General features: G+C 43.4%; 1 protein-coding gene across 3 annotated transcripts in view; it reads right to left on the bottom strand.

Annotated features, from left to right (window-relative positions):
- ACTN1 (actinin alpha 1) overlaps positions 1-19,005 on the bottom strand; it is an 87,354-nt gene that overhangs the window by 34,626 nt on the left and 33,723 nt on the right. For all 3 annotated transcript variants that reach the window (XM_066188238.1, XM_066188236.1, XM_066188237.1), the window contains exons 2-3: positions 11,167-11,281; positions 6,134-6,253 (exon numbers count right to left, since the gene is read on the bottom strand). In XM_066188238.1, coding sequence (XP_066044335.1) covers positions 6,134-6,253; positions 11,167-11,281 — 235 coding nt within the window. The remainder of the gene's footprint in view (positions 1-6,133; positions 6,254-11,166; positions 11,282-19,005) is intronic.

Genomic DNA, 19,005 nt, shown 5'->3' with positions numbered 1-19,005 from the left:
CTTCCACCATGTATGGACTAGAGCCAAACAGTCCAAACAGTGAGCAGATGGGTCTCAAGTACGGATCCTCAACATCTACAAAAATTCCACGGATATATATACACACAGTTACAGAATTTACAGCCTTCACATTTTTGGATAATGAAACCAGCTGAGCTGCTTTCTCCTACTCATTCTCTGACAGGTCCCTGTATGGCAGGATCTTTCACAAACAAACGACAAGTTACAAGAGTATTTTCAGCAATAAAGTGGTTAGAATTAACCTACTGTTTGAAGATAAATAATTCAAGTCCCAAGAAGACTGTCAGAAACCATTTTTGTGCTACTGTAGACACCTCCATGCCATTTCTTTCATAAAGCTGCCCAGCAGAAACACATTGTATTCAGGGGCAAACACAATTTGCAGTATAGGCTACTGACATCTGTCTGGATACTGACACAAAAGTAACAACATTTAAAGTTTTAATTTTAAACTGCTAAAAAAATGCTTTTCTTCTTATGAAAAAATTTGAAATGTGAACTTCGTTGTATTCAAAATCAACAGACCAGCAACACACACCCCAAAACCAGATTTTCAGAAATCATGTCCAAATTCCTGAAAACTTGTGATTTAGAGATACACGTCACACAACTTCCAGTGTAAAGCAGTGGAAATCTACTGTCCTTTGACATACATCTGAATTAGTGGTTTACAGATGCAAAAGACAGAAAACAAGACATGCCACCTAGTTCTACTGCAGTAAAACTGTCTCTCCTCCTTTTCTAAGCTTCAGAGTACACTAAGATCTCTTGGTGGGTCATCAGTTTGCCCAGAATGAAACAAACAATAACTTCTCAGTTCAGTACAAAAAGCCTACAGTTACTTTTGCTGGCATGAAAAAACTGGTTTTGTCTGTTGACGGTTTTCACACAAATTAATTTTTTACAGACGTTTTGAGGTCAGGGGGTTGTCTGCTAGGCTGATGCAAGAAAATGTCATGTGTATTGGCAAGTGTATTCAGTTCTCTACTTTTTGCATTCTTCAACCCTCCAATAAAGCACTGCAATCAACTTAAAGGAAAATCCTTACTATTTTCACAAATACCTGAGATACTGCAGCTAAAATACAAGAAAGCATTTGTATTTTCAGCTAGTTTGTTTTGTTCATGTGATAGATACTCATGGGGATTTTCAAAAAGCAAAAACCCCAGTGCTTGTAAAGCCCACAACAGTTGGCAGGACCCTTCTAGGATATATTTAAGACCTGAAACTAAATTGAACTTTTTAGTTTAATGGGCTTGATTAAAATCTGACGACAATACTTTAACGCTGAAAATATTTCATGAACAGTAATAAATCAACTAGTGAGCTGAAACAGGTAATTAGTATTTTTGCTCCATGGATTTTAATTGGAAATAAAGGTCCAGACACTCACATAAAACCGTGTTAAGTCACTAACGTCGCATAAGAACTCGGCACTATGTTCTGGTCACGTTCTCAAATTCCAGTTTTATAAAGTCAGCTGGTGGAATTAAGGTGGAAGCATCCCTTCTTTCCCAGTCCTCTTCACAGTGCTACCCATTTAAGAAGGAAAATGTGCTCCCTGTTCCTATAACTGATTATTCCTTAGCAGTGCAACAAAACAAAGCTGCTGTGGAGGAAATCCAGAATATTTCACCACTTCTCTACACATCATTTTACTTCATACAGTATCACCATTTACCAAGCAGATACTGATGTCAGTGACATTAGTCAGTGATCCATTCCAGGATACACATTTAACAAAGTCACACAATCCTCTGTCTTTTTTTTTTTTTTTGCTGCTCTTTGAAACAGAATTTACCAAATGGTTATTATTTGCTAGAAGCAGGCAAGCATTTTTCATTTCCAGTGCTAAAAATCTGCTCCTGAAAACCTGAGTGCAAAGTCAACCAGCCTGATCAGAAGACTCTATGCTCTTTGGCCCACAGTCACTTGGTTTTCCATCCCAGCATTCCCCGCTGCAGACCTCCTTTCCTTCAGAATTCATGGCCCTTCATCTGCTGCCAGTCTATTTCTAGTATAGTAGAACAGGCCAAGAAACAAAAGTGAAAAACATGGTTGCAAAACAGGTTTGCATGAAGCTTTCTGCTTCCTGCTGATGAAGAAAAAGAAACTCCACAGGAATTGTTAAAAAATTGAATGCAACACTACAAAGCTAGAACAATCTAATGTTTAATTGAAGACAGTATGCTTGCTCCCTGCTGATATAAGGAAGACTCAGTAATGTGAGAGCAGTTCACGTATTGAAAGGCTTGTAATCAGACAGTATTTTCTAAAAGCCTGACTCTGCTTTCCAAGTGCTCTTTCTAGGCAGGGTCTCTGCAAGCACTGTGTGCACTTCACCACCAGCAGCTGTTGAAGCAACAGCAGCAGCAAGCACGTGTTATCAATGTGATTTACATTCAACTTGAGGGTTCATCAGTTGCTGGCTAAAACTGGTGAGGCATCTGCATCCATTAGAAGGAAATTTTTTGCACCAGTGAATATGTTTCCACCCAGCTCCTATCATTGTACCAAGTATGCAAAAACTACAGTTCTGGTTGGCCACAGAGACATGCCTTTTGAAATGCCACCACCGCTTTTAAATGCATGAGCTTATTTTGAAAAATGCAAAAATCATTAAGTTTCTTTTCCTGCTGTGGATAGTTAGAAGCAGAATCAACAACACAAAAACTATTATGCCCTCCTAGATACTTCTGAGTTGCCCATGAGAGCCCAGCCTCTGGTTACTCCATGGAGAGAAGTTGTTGCAGGGCATGAACAACTGGCAGGATAGCATCATGATCTGGGAATTGGAGACAAAGAACAATGGTGATGACGTAAAGGCTGCTCTGCATTTTGTTTGTCAAACAAAAGCCAAATACAGCAGGACAACTATCCACGCCCCTTGTCTTCAGAAAGCATATTGCTCCTGATGGTCCTGTCAGATTTAGGACAGAGAGATGGCATTATTAGTGAGGGTGTAACTCTCAAGTCCCTAAGAGAGGGGACTGGACAGAGGGACAAAATGCTATGCTTCACTCACTGACACAGGGACACCCTATTTCCTCCCTCTTTTCACAATGAAATAAATGTAAGCTAGCATTGCCTGGTGCTTCAGTAGGTGTTTTACTCAGATGGGACTTTTGCAGCCATTGAAGTCTCTAAACTTTATTTCTCCTTTTACTTGTGCAGGTGAGAACAGGGGTTGGTTCATCCAAAGTTAGGTGTATGTTGAAGTAAGCAAGATCTGTTTAAGAAAGCATAACCTTCTATGCAGATTTAAGGCAAAAATAAACCAGTCTTAGGGTGACATACTTGACCTATTCAGTCTGTTAAATCCCAGGAGCATTTGACATGAGTATGGAATCTATTACAGCGAAACAAGGCTCCTGAGGTGTCAGATGACAGTGAGATTTAAAAGTAGATGAAAACCATTTGGCTAGAGTCTTCCTTGATCCAGATTTACACTAATCTGCTGTATGCCACAACATACTTTGATTCTATGAACTCCAGCTAACGAAATGTTTAGATTAAAACAAAACCAAACCCCCAAAAAACCAGGACGTTGATGGCCAATATGTACAGAGAACTACAGCTGGACTGCAGACCCTTCAAACAGGACCTTGCTGCCCAGCAGACACCCAGAGATGGAACAAGTCTCCAAGGTAAGGAGTGTGCTCCCTCAGCCAGTACCACCACACTGCAGCTGCACGGTGGTTTTCTTCTCTGGGAGAAAAGTTCCCTAGAAAACTTTCTACATCAGTCCAACCTGACCCAGGCATCTACAGCTCATTTCCTTGGTGCAGAATTATAACTGACTCATTGGTTTTGACCTTCTACCTTGGTGCAGCAAGATGTATCTTTAAAAAGTCTCAAAGCAAGTCCCTAAAATTCATGCTTCAGAAAGGTTCATAATCCCTTTCATAGACAGAATACACTGCAGGGCTGTCCAAAGTAAAAGTCTATTTTTACAGCTGATGTGCAGTTCACTGCCCACCAAGCACCTGACAGGCTGGGCAGAAGTCCTTGCAGCAAGTGACGTTCCTTGGTGACAAGCAGAGTGGCCTGGGCTCGGTCTGTGTGCATGGTCAGGCAACGGGGTGGGTGAGTCCATGCAGTGATCACACTTAGATGGCCTGAGCTGGCATCACAGCACAGGCCCAAGCACTCTGTATGAAAATCAAAGCTAACCTTAGACCAAACTGCAGTGCCATGCCACCTTTGGTAGCTTAAAGAAAGCCATATATATTGTCCATGTAGCTGCATGGGCACCAGGACAAAGGAAAGCCAGGAAACAATTAGCAGGGGATACGGATTTAGATCATACTTCTGCCGTTTTGTGACAGACTACTTCTGAACAGAGTAACTGCTGTGAGTCCATACTGAATAAGTGGGCCCTGGTGATCTTCAGTCACAGATCATTTGACTTGCAAACGATTTCTAAGTGCTGTGGGATGCAGTCACAGCTGACTCAGGAACAAAGATTAAAAAAAAAAAGAAATCCCTCAGAAGAAGAAAAGAAGTTACTGCCAGGGAGAACAGAATCAGAAGGAAAAAAAGGGGAACTTAGGAAGAAAGGAAGATAGGGTTTACACATACTCTGGAAAACGGGAGCTATTTTAAGGCAGACCATCTCTGGGTCCAGTTCCAGCTTCCCGTTTTCTTGTCTTAAAAGGGTCCTGTACAGATATGGACTGTTGTAACAGACACTGGATGCATCAGTCTTTTTGTAAGGGCACAAAATGACCTTAGATAAGCATTTGTGCTCCATAAACAGTATTCACAGCCAACAATAGCCTCAGATTGCTACTGCTAAAAAAACTGAGAAATTTGAAGAAAAGTTTTGCATGCAGAGTATCTGTATCATTCAGCCATTAATCTCTTGCATTTTGATCTTCAATACCAAACACAGTGAAGAGGTGCCTGCAATATCCCTGACATTAGTTCTAAATTATTCCAAAGTCTCCGTGAAGTTAAAGCAGGATGTTGAGGTAAAGGTTTCGGTAAGGCAAACATAAGCACCTGCAGTGGCTGAGGTAATCCGCTTGATCTGACACGGAACAAACAAGCCATAGGATGGGTACAGGTGTTGAAGATGCCCCAAGAGAAAGAATGCTTGAAAATTCAGAATATGGCACAGCATGCCAAGACTGCATTGACCTCATGAGCTGAGAACAGGCAGAGCTCAGCCCTGCTGGCTCAGGACTCTCCCAAAGAAGGAATACTCATCCAGAACTGTACCATGGGCTCATTTCCTGGCTGTGTCACGAGTTTCCCTAGAGAAACCAAGTATTTCCATCTGCAAGGTGGAGATAACCAACCTCCCTCATTTTCCATGGTCACTGTAAAGACAAACCTAGAAATATCTCAGAAGCAGAGTATCTCCACAGCAACAGTGACAACCTGAATCCATAGGAAGGACAAACAGATCAAGCGTGATGAAAACCTGTAAGACCTTCTGGGACCTGGGTGACATATCTGTAAAATACCCACTACCTCTGCTAAAAAGATAAAAATCCCACACCACTGCCTGCTTTCTGCATTATCTGAAAGTTCTTGATGGCATCCTAGACGCTGCCCCCACTGGTGGTCTCTACACAGTGATATAAGGCCTTCAGCCAGAGCATCCAGCTATGTAGGGCGCACAAGCAGAAGCCTGGAAGCCCTGAAAATTGGAGCCTCTGGGGTCCTTGTCCCGTGTTGGGGACTGCACTTGGCTTTGACCCATGCAATGTCCTCCAGCAAGAGATCCTCTCCAGCAGCTCTGAAACAAGCCAAATACAAATAGCTGCTATGCTTCAATTCAGAGTTTTCTTCTTTCTCTGAGAAAGAAATATCTCAATTCATTTGTTTCTGCCACTGCTCAGTTTTCCTTAACTCATGAGAACCAAGAGAAAAGCAGGATGACCTGAGCAATAATCCCAAATGGAAATAAAGTTTGGCAGCCTGGTGTGAAGACAGGATTTAAATCCAGGGTAAAGGCCTACTATATGCCATTTTTAACTCAATTGTTTATTCGACAACAACACAGTAGGGCTTGGGAGGTGTAAAGGGAAATGACATGCAGCTATGAAAGAAAGGCAAGGGCTGTGCACAGCTTGGGCTCAGAAAAATCAGATGGTTCCTTTACCTTCTGCTCCAATGGATACTAGCTTGACTCCTTTGCTGGCAATGAAATCCAAGGCCTTGTTCACATTGGATATTTTGTGCACTCGCATTTTGCCTCTTTCAGGCTTAGCCAGACGTTCACCTAATAAGAAAAAAGGAAAACAAAAGAAAAAAGAAAAAAAAAGTGTTAGAAAACAATTCTGAACCTGTTCTTCCCTAGCGCATGGTTCCTGTGGTGTGGCTCCCACTGCTCAACCTGGCAGAGGGCAGACCTCCCTGCATCTTTTCAGGACAGCCACACTCACTGTTTAAACACCCCCAAAAAGAATCAGACAGACAAGTAGTTTTTTAATGCATCACACAAGTTGGTAACAGAGAACCTGTCCTTTTCAGAGTACGTTTGCATCAGAGGTGAAAAAATCTGTTAAAGCCCCCCTGAGCTAGGCAGTGGAACCAACCTCCTCCAGCCACAGATAACAAGGCCTGGAAAGGGCATAAACTCCCCTCCCTGACAAAGACAGGTGATGAGCTCTCCTCCAGCATTTGCAACAGCCAACTTAAAAAGCAAATCACTCCTTGGAACAACTACAGTCAAATATGAGGGTGATCTTGTACCTTGCCTATTCTTTCCCCCAGCCAAGACTCAGATTTCCTACCCCTCTAGTATCTCCACTGAATGGCCAAAACTGCCTGTAGCAGGAAAAAATATTACTTCTTTCTCAAAGTGGCTTTATAACTGTAAGGACTGTCACATCAACTCCTCTCCATTAAGTCTGATGTATTTCTAATTCTATACTAGGTCTTTTACACAAGTGCATTTTCAGTGTTTATACTGAGGCACAAAGAAGGAAGCAGCCTAGCCCTGAGGTAAGAACAGGTTAATCTCTGATAGAAATCAGGATAACACCCAGCTCCTGACTGCAACAAAGCTGGTAGATTTGGAAAAGCACTTTCCAGCCTTATTTATTTGAAAGTGGTGCATTAAGTGCAGTCGTCCTCCTTGCTAGCCTGCTTGTAACTACACTCACAGTCTATTTTCACTAACAATAACCCAAACACTCAGAGTAAGCAAATTAAAGCTTGGACAGGTGGACTTTTCAAAGAAACCTCAAACAGAAATACAATTAGACAGGATTTCAGGAACCACCTGTATTTGACACATTAGAAGTGAAGAGAACATCCACTTCCAGATCACAAGCTCCAGAATACAAAAACAATCTAAAGAAAACCCAAGCTGGTTTTGTACTTAAAGGAAGTTATAATTAAAAGGAGATCAAATGGGCAAGTCTAAGCAAGTCACTTATCTATTCAGTTCCAAAATTTTTAAGTCAATATAAGATGACTCAAACCCTTTATTTGATGTTTAAGTGTGAGAAAGAAAACTACTTGACTTGTTTCCTAACACAGGTGCAAGGTAAAGCTAAAACAGAGAAGAGAATACTATCTCCATAGCCATGCCCTCCAAAGGAAAAGTCTGGAAATTACAATCCTTTAACAGTTTTTTAAGTGGTTACTTTTTAAGTGGTTTTATGGTACTACCTCCTTCCTAGCATTTAAAAAAAACCCAACTCTTTTGCTTTAATGAAATCTCACGTACATGTCACAGTACTCTGCTTTATTTTCTATTACTTGGATAATGCTAATCATTCTAAAGAAAAGTTGAACCATTTTTTGTGACAGTTATTTGTGACAGTTTCACAACTACATTTTAACGTGTGATTTTACAATAGACTTAAGCAGTCTTATGCAGCCAAATGTCAACAAATGGGTTGAGCCAGCCAAAAACCCAGCCATTTCCTTCAGTTCAATTCAACTGTAAACTAGCCCTGCAAAAAGAAAAATAAAGACAAGCGATTAGGTTTCAGCTGGAATAGCAAGCTGATCCATTTCACCTGGTGGCCGCATGTGCAATGCCAGTGCAGGGGAGAGCATCTGAACTGCCCTTCCTGGGGCTGGGGTGAGCAGGATTGTTCCCCTGACAGCCATGAGATCCTCAAGCAATTGATGGCGATTGCAAACCTCTCTCAGATTCAAATCCTTGCTCTGTGAACTTTTTGGTTTTCAAAACCCAATGACTATTTCTTTCAGACTTGGACTTTATTACAGATTTAGATTTCCAGAAAAAAGGATCATATCATTCCATGCCATACATTATCAGTGATGTAGACTGCTAAAAGGAAGCCTGCTAGAAATATGTTCTACTTTGAGCTATTGGCATCATTTGCTTTATTTCTCAGTACTTCTCCTAGCTGATGAAAATGGTCCACTACTCACTTTCATTCTCTGATTCTCATGAAGTAGCCCAAGGCTGTGCTTTAAAAGCCAAACAATGCAAGGATGTGTTGGCACAGAAGTTGTTCACTGCAAATTTGTTTAGGAAAATTTTCAATTAGTGACTCTGTCTGTAGGGAAAAAAAAGCACCTTACAACTTTATTTTAAAAGTACTAAATGTAAGTTTAGCCTTTTACAGTCTTGTGGTATTATTTTTAAAATGGCTTTGTCACAGGAAGGAAACACATGTGGTGAAAAATGAAAGTGTATCTTTTGGGGCAGTTTCTAAGGGCGGCTGTAGCTGCTACTTCCAAACAGAGACCAACCAGAGAGGACCTGCAAGGAGGAAGTCCCAGGACAGTCCATGGAACTTCCCCTACTGTACAGTGACTGGGGAACTAAGGGGCTTTTGTGGGGCTGAAAGGGAACCTTGTCAGCAGCGCAGCTCAACTCCAGAAGGTACCACACAGACCATCATTGCTTCCCATACTTTGAGAAACTGCACTGGATGGGAAAACTGCTTCCTAGCTGCCCTAGCTGCCTGGGAGCAATGTGTTCCCTCACACATGTGAGAGTCTTCCTCCCTGAAACAGGTTTTCAGTGGCAGTCCCACTTCCACAGTAGGGTCTCCAATAGCTTCCCCGATGCAGGCTCCATCCTTCCTGCCATGGCAGAGTGGCACAGCCACTCTGCAGCAGGGGCAGAGGGAGATAGCGCTCCCTCATTCCCACACATCCTAGCCAGGTGGAGGGGGCACTCAGCTCCACAAGGCTCTCAGCCAAGCTGACCCAGCACTCTCATGGCTGAAAGTTCTCATACTCTGGTCTGGGTTAGAGGAGATCAGCCTGCCACGGAGTAACCCTGCTCATGCCAAATTCCCATCAGCAGCTCTACAGACCCCCAGAATACATGAAGAGGAAAGTGTGAGCCAAGAGCTGAAAGGGAAGGCCAGAAGCTGGAAGGGCTAACAGCCATCCAGAGATTCACCATTTTGGCAGACAGCATAAACGTGGGCCCTTGCCAAACATCAGGAGACTCCTGACCCTCACACACTGCTCCCCATAGGAGCTGCTGCTTCCCCAGCTATGGACCTAAGGGGTTGCTAGAGGAGCTGGCAGCTGGATGGAAGCTCTGTATGAACAGTAGGGGTGAGAATGGATAAGGGAACTGCAACAACGAAGTGAAATGAGGAAAAAACACGCTGTTTCTCTTTTTTCGCCACTTAGGAGAGCTGCATAGCTTCTGCTGTCTCTAGGGAAAAGAGGTTCAGCCTTAAGTGTGTGAAGGACCATGGTCTCTGGTGGGATGCAGTCCCCAGCTGACCACCATGCCTTTGCTCACTGGCCATGCAGCAGCAGGCTGTAGGCACAGAGCCGCTCTGCACCGGGACAGGGATGTGCCACCCCCACACCACTGCAATTGGAAGCTGCTGGCTTCTTCCCAAACAGAGGTGGATCTGACAGGCCCTGCCAGCAGGCTACCAAAGGGACAGCAGCAGAGAAAGAGTGGGAGATGATGCAAGGAAATTAAACAGCGTGAGATACACGATCCCCTGCTTTAGCACCACGTCTCATCTGCCTTCTCCTACACCTCCTTCTCTCCCCTACCTTCCAATCCAACTATTATAAGCTAAGCCATCAAGGCCCATCTGCCCCAGTGTCCAGGCTGCAGACCTGCCTCTCTGAGGGAACATAAATACAGAAAATACACTAACAGGACTCTGCTACCTCATTTCTTACAGGCACTACAGAAACAATGTGCACACTGCAAAGTTTTGACAGTGTTTCCAGCTCAGATCCCTCCAAACCACCAGCATGGGCAAACCCCCTGAGATTTCATTCTATATTTGTAACTTCTTGAAAAATACTGACGATAAACTGACAGAATTTTTGCATAAAATGGTAAAAGGGAAGGTAAGGAAAGAAAAGAGACATAGGAAAAGCAGTCTGAATGCTACTATCATGGTAATTTTATTGGAAAACATACCAAGGTCAGGAATCCAAGCCACTGGGTTGCTGTAACTGGCTCAAAAGCCATCAAAAGAGTCTGTAAGCTGGGGGTAAACAACCCCAGTTTGATAAATACCGTCTTGCCCTCTTTCAATCCCTCCTACATCATTTTACTAAGGTATTTATTTCATGAACACATCAAAAGGGATTACTGTTTATATGAAGTAATCCCTGGGAGATATCTGTCTAGTAGTGGGACATTTGTGACACAGAGTAAAAACAAATCTTGTTTGTGCCACTGCTTTTATTTCAGACTGAGTATTTTGGGATTTTGCTTTTCTTTTGGATTTTTTTCCCCCATGAAGGTTTGAGCATTAAGCTCAGATTGAAACTAGAATGGAAAAACTTCAGTCATGGCTGAAACTAAAAGACACAGAAGATTTACAGGTTTGACTCCTTTCTTCCAGTAACTTCTATCATACTCCCACTGTCATGTGGCTTTGGTATGATTTCCCAGTGCAGCGTTCCCACACTTCCCAGAGCTGCTTCATCAGCCCTGCCAAGCAGTAAGAGCCACTGCCTGGATCTTCACAGGAGGCTACGCATTCCTGACAGGCAGAGAAAAGCCAAGAAGCCAGAGCAGGAATGCAACAGGCAGCCTGCACAGGCCATGAGCTTTGGAATACATTCCAAAATGGCCACTGCTGTATTTGTTAGAGGGAAATTTGTTCTGAATCGGGAAGCAGCTGTTCTTACATTCCAGCAAAAACTGCAGCATTAGCGCCCTTGCAGTCAGTCTCCAGCATGGGCAGCACCACATAGAAGCTCTCTCACCTGAAATGACTTCCAGAAGTAACATGAGTTTAAGACCATCCCTGAAATCTTCCTCTATGTTCTCAATCTGTGTCCCAGCCTTGCGGAGGTGAGAATTACACCATGCTGTAAATGTCTAAAACACAGGAAAGGAAAGAAAAAAAAAAAGGCAGTCAGTAATCTTCCCACAAACCAAATAACAGTTCCCAACCAAATCAATGCTGCTAAGTACCATGACTAATGCTCATTAGATTATTTCATGTCCATCGATGTCCTTGTGGAGCACAAGCATTCGCACCTCTAAATACCCAAAGTAGTTGCAGGATGTTTCTCTAGCACAGGGAATCTGAGACAGTAACTTTACAGCTCCAGCACATCTGATGTTCTGGAGAGGCTTCTCATTTTCTGTTAGGCTTAGAATACCTTGAGAACGATTTTAAAGCATACCAAGTGCTCAGATTGCTAAGGACTTCTAGTGGTATTAGAGAACACATATTAATACAAAGGAGAACAGAGAACACCATTCAGATGATCTTGTCTCTAGAGAGGTGCTTGAGGGAAAAAAAAAAAAAACAAAACAAAAAAAAACCAAAACCATTCTTCAACTGCCTCTAGTCTACTCCATCCTTAGCAGCCCTTAGACACTGAAGGACAGCATGCTGAGCATCTCAGCCACAAAAATCACATCCCAGTAGGGTCTGTCCTGCTGCCTTCATTCTCACTGACTAACTGCTAAGCAGACCTCCCTTTCCTGTGATCGTCCCACCTTTCCTCCCCCACCACAGGGAGGAGTTAATACTTTCTGAATAAGGATAATCTCAGCAGAAACGCAGGTCCTAGAAAGGATATAGGTGACACATAGTGACACTACTGTCTAGTGCAGCCCCAAACTCCCACTACTTGAGAGCCTCTGGTAGAAGCATCATTGTAGCCACCTCAAAAATAAAATCAGAGCCACTCTGCAATTAGTGATACCATGCACCACCACTGGAATAATACGAGTCTGAAGTGCAGGACAGACTGAGGCCCAAACTACAATACAGTCAATCCCATGCAGGCTAAAAAAACCCCTATTTTCTAAAAGCATCTTCTGACCTCACGTAGTCAAGATCAAAGTATCTCTCATGTGAGAGAAATAAATTTCACCACAACAGCTGACAACACATTTTTTGTGGTTGCAATCTGTAAGCCCATGCTCTGAGCAATGGGCAGGTGGCGCACTGACAGGGGAGAAACCACCTCTTCCAAAAGAGATGTGACAGAAGGAGTTATCTCAAAAGAGTACCATGTGAACTGGTCTGAAAGAGAAGAGTTTGATGGTCAAAACACAAGCAGCAAATATAAAACATCTTGGACACCTCTGTGTGCACAGACCTTAACAGGTGAATCAAAGAGCTGAAACTCATCTCAACATGCAGAAGCTGTCTGACACAAAACTGCTGTTTGAAGAGTAAATGGTAGCAACCAGGAGGACAAGTTTGTTCAAGTGCTAATGTATGTGTTTCACAGTGTTTGAATAGCAGACCAGGCAAACCCTTTCCTTTGTACAACCTGATAACCTCTCTATCACTCTTCTAAATAGAAGGGGGATGTTACTCAAAAATGAGTGTATCTAAAAGCTCAGTGCTACCACAGGGAAAGTCTTCCCTCCCTATCCCAGATCTGTCCCTAGAGCCAATTAAACTCATTGACCCAGCAAAGACAATTGTTTACTTTCTTAAGACTGGTCTGCTCAGTAGTACATCGAGGCAGTTCAGCACATTCTAACAAACCTCTACAGAGGAAAACTGGGCACACATGAACCAAGCAAGAGGGTGGAGTGGACCACAGCAGCCATGCCATTTTAAGCTGCTGGGGAACCACAGAAGGAAGGACTCATTTAATACTGAAGCACAGCATGCCAAAAACTTAGAAATGCTTCACTACTACTTACACCATGCACAGCATTTCAAAAGAAAGATTACCCCAAATGGAGACAGGATTGTTCTTAGTTGCCTCAAAGCTGGGCTTTCACTACTAACCTGCTCTCATTTGAGTTCACCAGGCCACAAATAGTGTGACAGAATCTTTCCTTGGATAAAGCACTCCTCAACAGCTATTGAGCTTTCCACTGCTGCGCTCTGGCCTTGCTCTCCACTGGGACTGTGGAATGGAGCAGGGTAACAGTACAGCTGTAAATACTTTCATGGCAATGGCCCTTTGGACAGATGCATGTATTGTGAAAGTCTGGGATCTCTTTTTCAAAATAGCCTGGCTTCCTTCCAGATTTGGAAGCTTGGAAAAAAAGAAGAGTAAGTAATTAAGCACCTTTTATTGCTTTTTATTGTTAATCCCCTGAGAAAAAAAAGGAGGTGGTGAGGTTTTTTGGAGTAAGAGTGGTTTTATTTGGAAAAAGGCCCTGTATCCTGAAGTACATTCTTTTGGTGCTATTTTCCTCATTCTACTGCTTGAGCTGTATTACAAGAAGAGAGGTAAATTTATTTGGGTCCCTTCTGCAGCCAGGCTACTTCACTCTTCCAGAAAGGGCAAATGAGAACAGAGATGCTTTCAAATGCTACATTATCATCAAAGTATGAGAGCAAGTTATATCAGAAAGGTTATGGATGGCCATGGTCCTCCTCCTCCTATCTGGAAAGCAGACAAAGCAAAATAACTTGAGCTAGCATCTAACCCTGGGTGACATTACAAAATTCATGTTGAATTGAGGAGGAACCCTGAGATCTAACTCACAGCCACAAGGCTGCACTTTTATTTCCTGTCTGACTTCCCTGAAGTCATTCCAGTTTTGTTCTCCATCAGCCCAAAGCAGATCAGACATCTGTGCTTTAAATCACTGATAATTCCAAAAGAGCTCTACAGGGCATCCCTCTGCACAACACCAACTTCTCAACTGGAACCATCTCCATCTCATCATGGCCTCAGACAGGCTGAAGTGACACAATTCTGCCAAACACTGCCATCAGCCACAAGTAGCAGAAAGGACACTTCGGCTTCTCAAGAGCACGGACCATGAAGGGTGGATAGACCACACAGTTTCCATGAGACAATTCCCAGATGTGAAGACATTTTCTCAAGGCATCTTCAGGTCCTACATAAACTCCAACAAGCATAATACTATAAGCAGCACAATAGCATATGTGAACAGCAACAACCAGTATCCCAGTGTGGATGCATTAGGCCATTTTACAAGAAAGCAGGATTATGAATGCTTTTAAAAACTGCAGTGGGACTCACAAACTGTATTCACCACAGATCATGCCAGAGCAATATCTATCAAAACATAAACATCAGAAAATAGCTTTATGTTGCATTTACTGTACATACTGCAGAGGGGTAAAATATCTTCTTACTTCAAAGCAGTAAACTGGAAAGAGATCTGATAGATAGGAGAAGCCTGGAGAAATGTGTCAGAAAAGTAGAGGGAAGCAAGGGAGAGCTGAAATTTTCACTGTCCACTGAGTCTTCCAATCCTGGCAGTCTTGTTTAGATCCATTTTTACTGACTTGGCTTCATGCATCTGCACAGGATCCTTTTTGTGATTCTAGGAAACCTACTGAAAGGAAACCCACACACCCTAGTCACCTTCTGGGCAACACAGCTGCTCCTCCCCATGCCTTGAGTCACAGCTACCAGTGGCAATTGGCTCAGGGCGGCTGCTAAGCCCCTCTGCGCTGCCTGTCACCAGCAAACAAGTTTTCAAAAGCGGAAAGGGCTGTCAAAAGCAGCCAGCCACCCTTCTGGTGCAGGCCTGGCCCTGGAAACAGCCAGGCAAGGAAGAAAAACCCAAAAAACCACCTGCATTTTTTGTGGTGAGACTTGGACCCCAGTTCAGAGGGCAAAAACACACTGCCAGGCAGGAAGCTGCTGGAAACAGCAGATGTTCTTCCTTGCTGTCTGCAGACACTGGAGTCTGGAGATTATTCCCCTGCTTACTTCTAACTCCCTGTCCCAAAGACAAGAAAACAAATAGTCCGTTAATCTTGAGGCTTATGGAAGTTTCAGAGCTGGAAAACTACTTACTGTTAAATAACAGCAGAGAAACCTCACACCATAAATTTTCTGTGGCAACTGCACAAGAGGTGCAAACAGAGCTGTGTTTCTTGGCCCTTAGATCTTTCCATATATTGTACTCATAGTTTTATTTTTGGACACAACAGATTGCCAGGACACCCCTGCAGGTCTGCCTCTTGTTCACTGTTCACTATGGAAGACGTCTGATGAAACGTGCTTGCATGTACATGCATGCATTTCTCATCACTGCTCTCTGTACTCCCTGCTCCTCTCTAGCTATGATTCGTAGTTTTTTGGGTTTTCTTTTTCTTTTTACATCCCAGCCTAACCAGCAAGATCCCTGACATCCAGTTCAGCTCTTGCGATTTGGCTGCTGGGTCCTGCACGAACAATAGCACATTGGTACTCTACCACAATATAACATGCCGGATAATAAAAAGAAAAGCAAACACCATTAACTGTTCTGCTGCCCCAGCATATTTACTGTTGGGGTATCCTCTACAAGCCTCCCTGCATACCTATTTTAACAGTCATTCACACCCTTTTTCTTGACACAAGATGAGAATCCTTGCTTCTTCACTGTATTAACCCTTTCTCAGTCACGAGCTAGTTAAAACAACAGCCATGTGATAACTAGGCCTGCAACCAAAACTAATGAGATATCATCTTCAGCTAGGTCCTTCCAGGTATCCCTCAGCCCTGTCAACTGCAAACCTACCCATACCACTTGTGCATACACACATGCACTCTGGTATGCTTTGCACTTCCCCAACACTTGCTTTTGTTCCTGAAAGCCAACAACCCTTCCCCTCCACACTGTTACTTCCAATCTGAGTACCTTTCTGGTACCAAAGTGGCTCAGGCAGAATTCCTGAAACCTAGGGAAGGAGGTCAACACTTTAAAGAATATTTCTGCCTCAAAGCAGCAGCACCATGATACCACTCAGAGCAGATCTAGAGAGCTCTTTGCTGAAAAAGGCAGTCATAAGGCACTTCAGCAGAGCAATTTTAGCAGTGTAAATGCTGAAGATACTACAACCACATAAATGACAGCTATTAAAAAAAAAAGAAAGGTCAATTTCATCTCTTTGTGGCTGTGACAGTGACATTCCAGCTTTATCTGACCTTTCCAGACGCTCTTCTCTCTCCTTGCTAAATCACTCTTCCACACAGCCCTGCTTTCCATGGCTGAATGTAAACTTTCTGACACAGTCAAGAGACTGCTGTATTTGTGTAACAGCCCTGGAGAAGCTGTAACTGAGCCAGAGCAGTGCTCATTGCCTCTCTTCTGACAGGAGCAAGGTCTGGCTTAAGCAAAAGAATTCACTGGAGCACTGCCTCTCCAGACCACCACCACCACCATCCTGCCCGAAGAGCAGCAGTGTTCACAGCCACCAAGGCACCCTCATTCCTTGGGTTTATGCTGGGGGATGAATTTTAATCAAGTACTTCAACACAGCTCTGCTGTTGAGATTTGTCCACAAAGGTTTGGCTCCTGTTAAGAAGGGAATGGAGCTGCTAGCACACAAATCTCAGTCTAGTAGCACAGTTTGATGCTGCCTACACACGTGCTCTGCAAAGGGAGGTCTTGAGTGGGCTGAAAGCTATGGGTGCTAGCCCCAAGCTTTTTTCTAATGTTGTAGGGGAAATGACAGCAGGACTCCCTTTCCAGTCACCAGAAAAGAAAGCAGGATGTTCAAACAATACTTCATACATGGCTGAAAACCAAAACCAATTTACCCAGCTGCAAGTGCTGCAATTCTGCTAGTCATGTAGTTAGCAGTGCGCCTGGGCTTCTGACTGGAGCACCGGGCTGCATTCCCTGCCTGGCCTGAACACAAACCCTCCGTGGCTCCTGCTCACTGCAGCACCAGACATTCCTTACAGGACTGCTGGGACTAATCAGCTAATTCTTGCAACAACTTTTGCAGCCGAGTCCATGCCGCAAGGAATTTTATTTAAATAAAACTATCTGAAACAAGGAATGACGCCATAATCTAGTAACAGCTAATAGTTTATTATAGCAGGCAGAAAACTGCTGCACACACAACTTTTTTTAAGCAATAGAATTGCTAATGAAGCAGTCCAGCTGCCCCACAATGGGATCCTTTCCACCTTGGTAGTCTGGAAGCTGAACACACTGTATGAATTAAGGAGGATCCTAGCCCACGGCCACCACAAATATCTCCTGTTACTTGAACAGACAAGACTAGGCCATCATCAACTTACTAACTGGAAGGATTTCACTGGGGAGCCATGAAAAATAAAGCTCAACAATCCAGTTCCAGTTTCCCCTCATTCAGCAATGTCTCATTTACCAGCATTACCTCTCAGGGTCTCATGTGATTTTCCCTTTCCTAATGCTATTGCTCTGAATCCTCCTTTCACATTTTAAAGCACTTGGAAGAAATCCTGGGGTCTCGTGGGTGGCTACTTAACACCCTCCCCACACTCAACACAGATTCAACTGCCAGGCTTGGTTGCAGCTTCTTTTTCTGCACCAGTCTGTGATATAAGCTGACAAGGAGGTGCTCACTTATTTGGGCAGTAATTACAAAGTTATCCTAGATCCTGTCAACACCCTGGCACAAGAAAGGCTATGGCTGGACATAACAAATCACACCAACAACCCTAGTGACGAAAGCTGGGCATTAAAAAGGCTGTTCATGAGATGCAACTGGCCCATTGAGAATTTTCTCATCCTATGTGCTGCAAGTGACAGAAGCTTTACACACATACATATTACTGGTTTTTAATTGTGGTGAAGGAAGTGCAGACCTACTACAGCCCCACTTCTGTATACTACACCTCTTGGATTACTCCTTGGTGTGCTTGGATGTCTGCTACAATGCCCAAAAATACTCAAAAATGATTGTCCTCTCCCCTCAGGGGAAGCTCTAGCTGTTGCAGATCCCCTACACAAACCTCATCACAAGGACAGGGGACCATTCGATATGCCTTTTATTTGAACCTCAGTTAAGATAAAAGTCACCATTTGCCATACTCCCCAATCTCATCTTTTAACCTGAAATACCTTCAACTGCATGTTGCTTTGCATTTGAAGCCACATTACAGTTTTGAGAAGAAGAAAGGCATTTGATAAAATCTTTCGGTATTTATGTTCCAAGCCCAGTCTCCAGGACACAGGGCTAGTTCAAAGAGCTTGGTTTGTGCTGACAAGTTATATTATCAGCAGCTGACCTCTAAAGAATTACAGGTATGATGCTCAGTGAGATGAAGGCTGCACAGTGAAGAGCTTTGCTTTCCAATAGAGTTGGCCTTTTAGAAAGGCTGAAGGAATTAAATGGATTTTCAGAAGGAAACATTACAGACACTCTAGCACAATTTCACCACCTCCACAAAAGGAGCTCAGTACTACTAGCATCAGTGCTAATGTCCTGTTCTGGCTTAATTGCAGCTGCTGAGCTCCAAGCTGAAAGACAAAATATAGCCCACACTACTTTCTCAAGTCCTATGCCCTGAAAATGGGAGGTATCATTACACAGTACTGTGCAGTACCAGCATCCACTCAAAGAACCATCTGGTGGCTGCATAAGGACTTACTGAAGGTGAAAAGGCAAATTGTAAGCCTACTTGCATTTACCAACCCCGGGGCACAGCCCCTGCCATTTGGAAACACAGAACTCAGTCACTATTTTTAAGCCACTTTCCAAAACCCATCTCTGCAGCTCAGGATGAGAACAACACTACAGCAGCAGGAGCTCCATGCCTAAGTGTAACAGCATAAGCCAGCTTGGATCCCACTGGTAGTGTGAAGTTCTCCACTGAAGTATCTCTTTGTCCAGAAGAGCTAGGAACTGCTGCATGGGGCAAATAAACTCTTCTGAC

The sequence above is a fragment of the Chamaea fasciata genome, unplaced genomic scaffold (assembly GCF_029207755.1).
Source record: "Chamaea fasciata isolate MVZ Bird 193981 ecotype frontalis unplaced genomic scaffold, bChaFas1.0.hap1 SCAF_7, whole genome shotgun sequence".
NCBI lineage: Eukaryota > Metazoa > Chordata > Aves > Passeriformes > Sylviidae > Chamaea > Chamaea fasciata.
The sequence above is the reverse complement of the archived record's forward strand: the minus strand, read 5'-3'. Positions and strand labels throughout refer to the sequence as shown.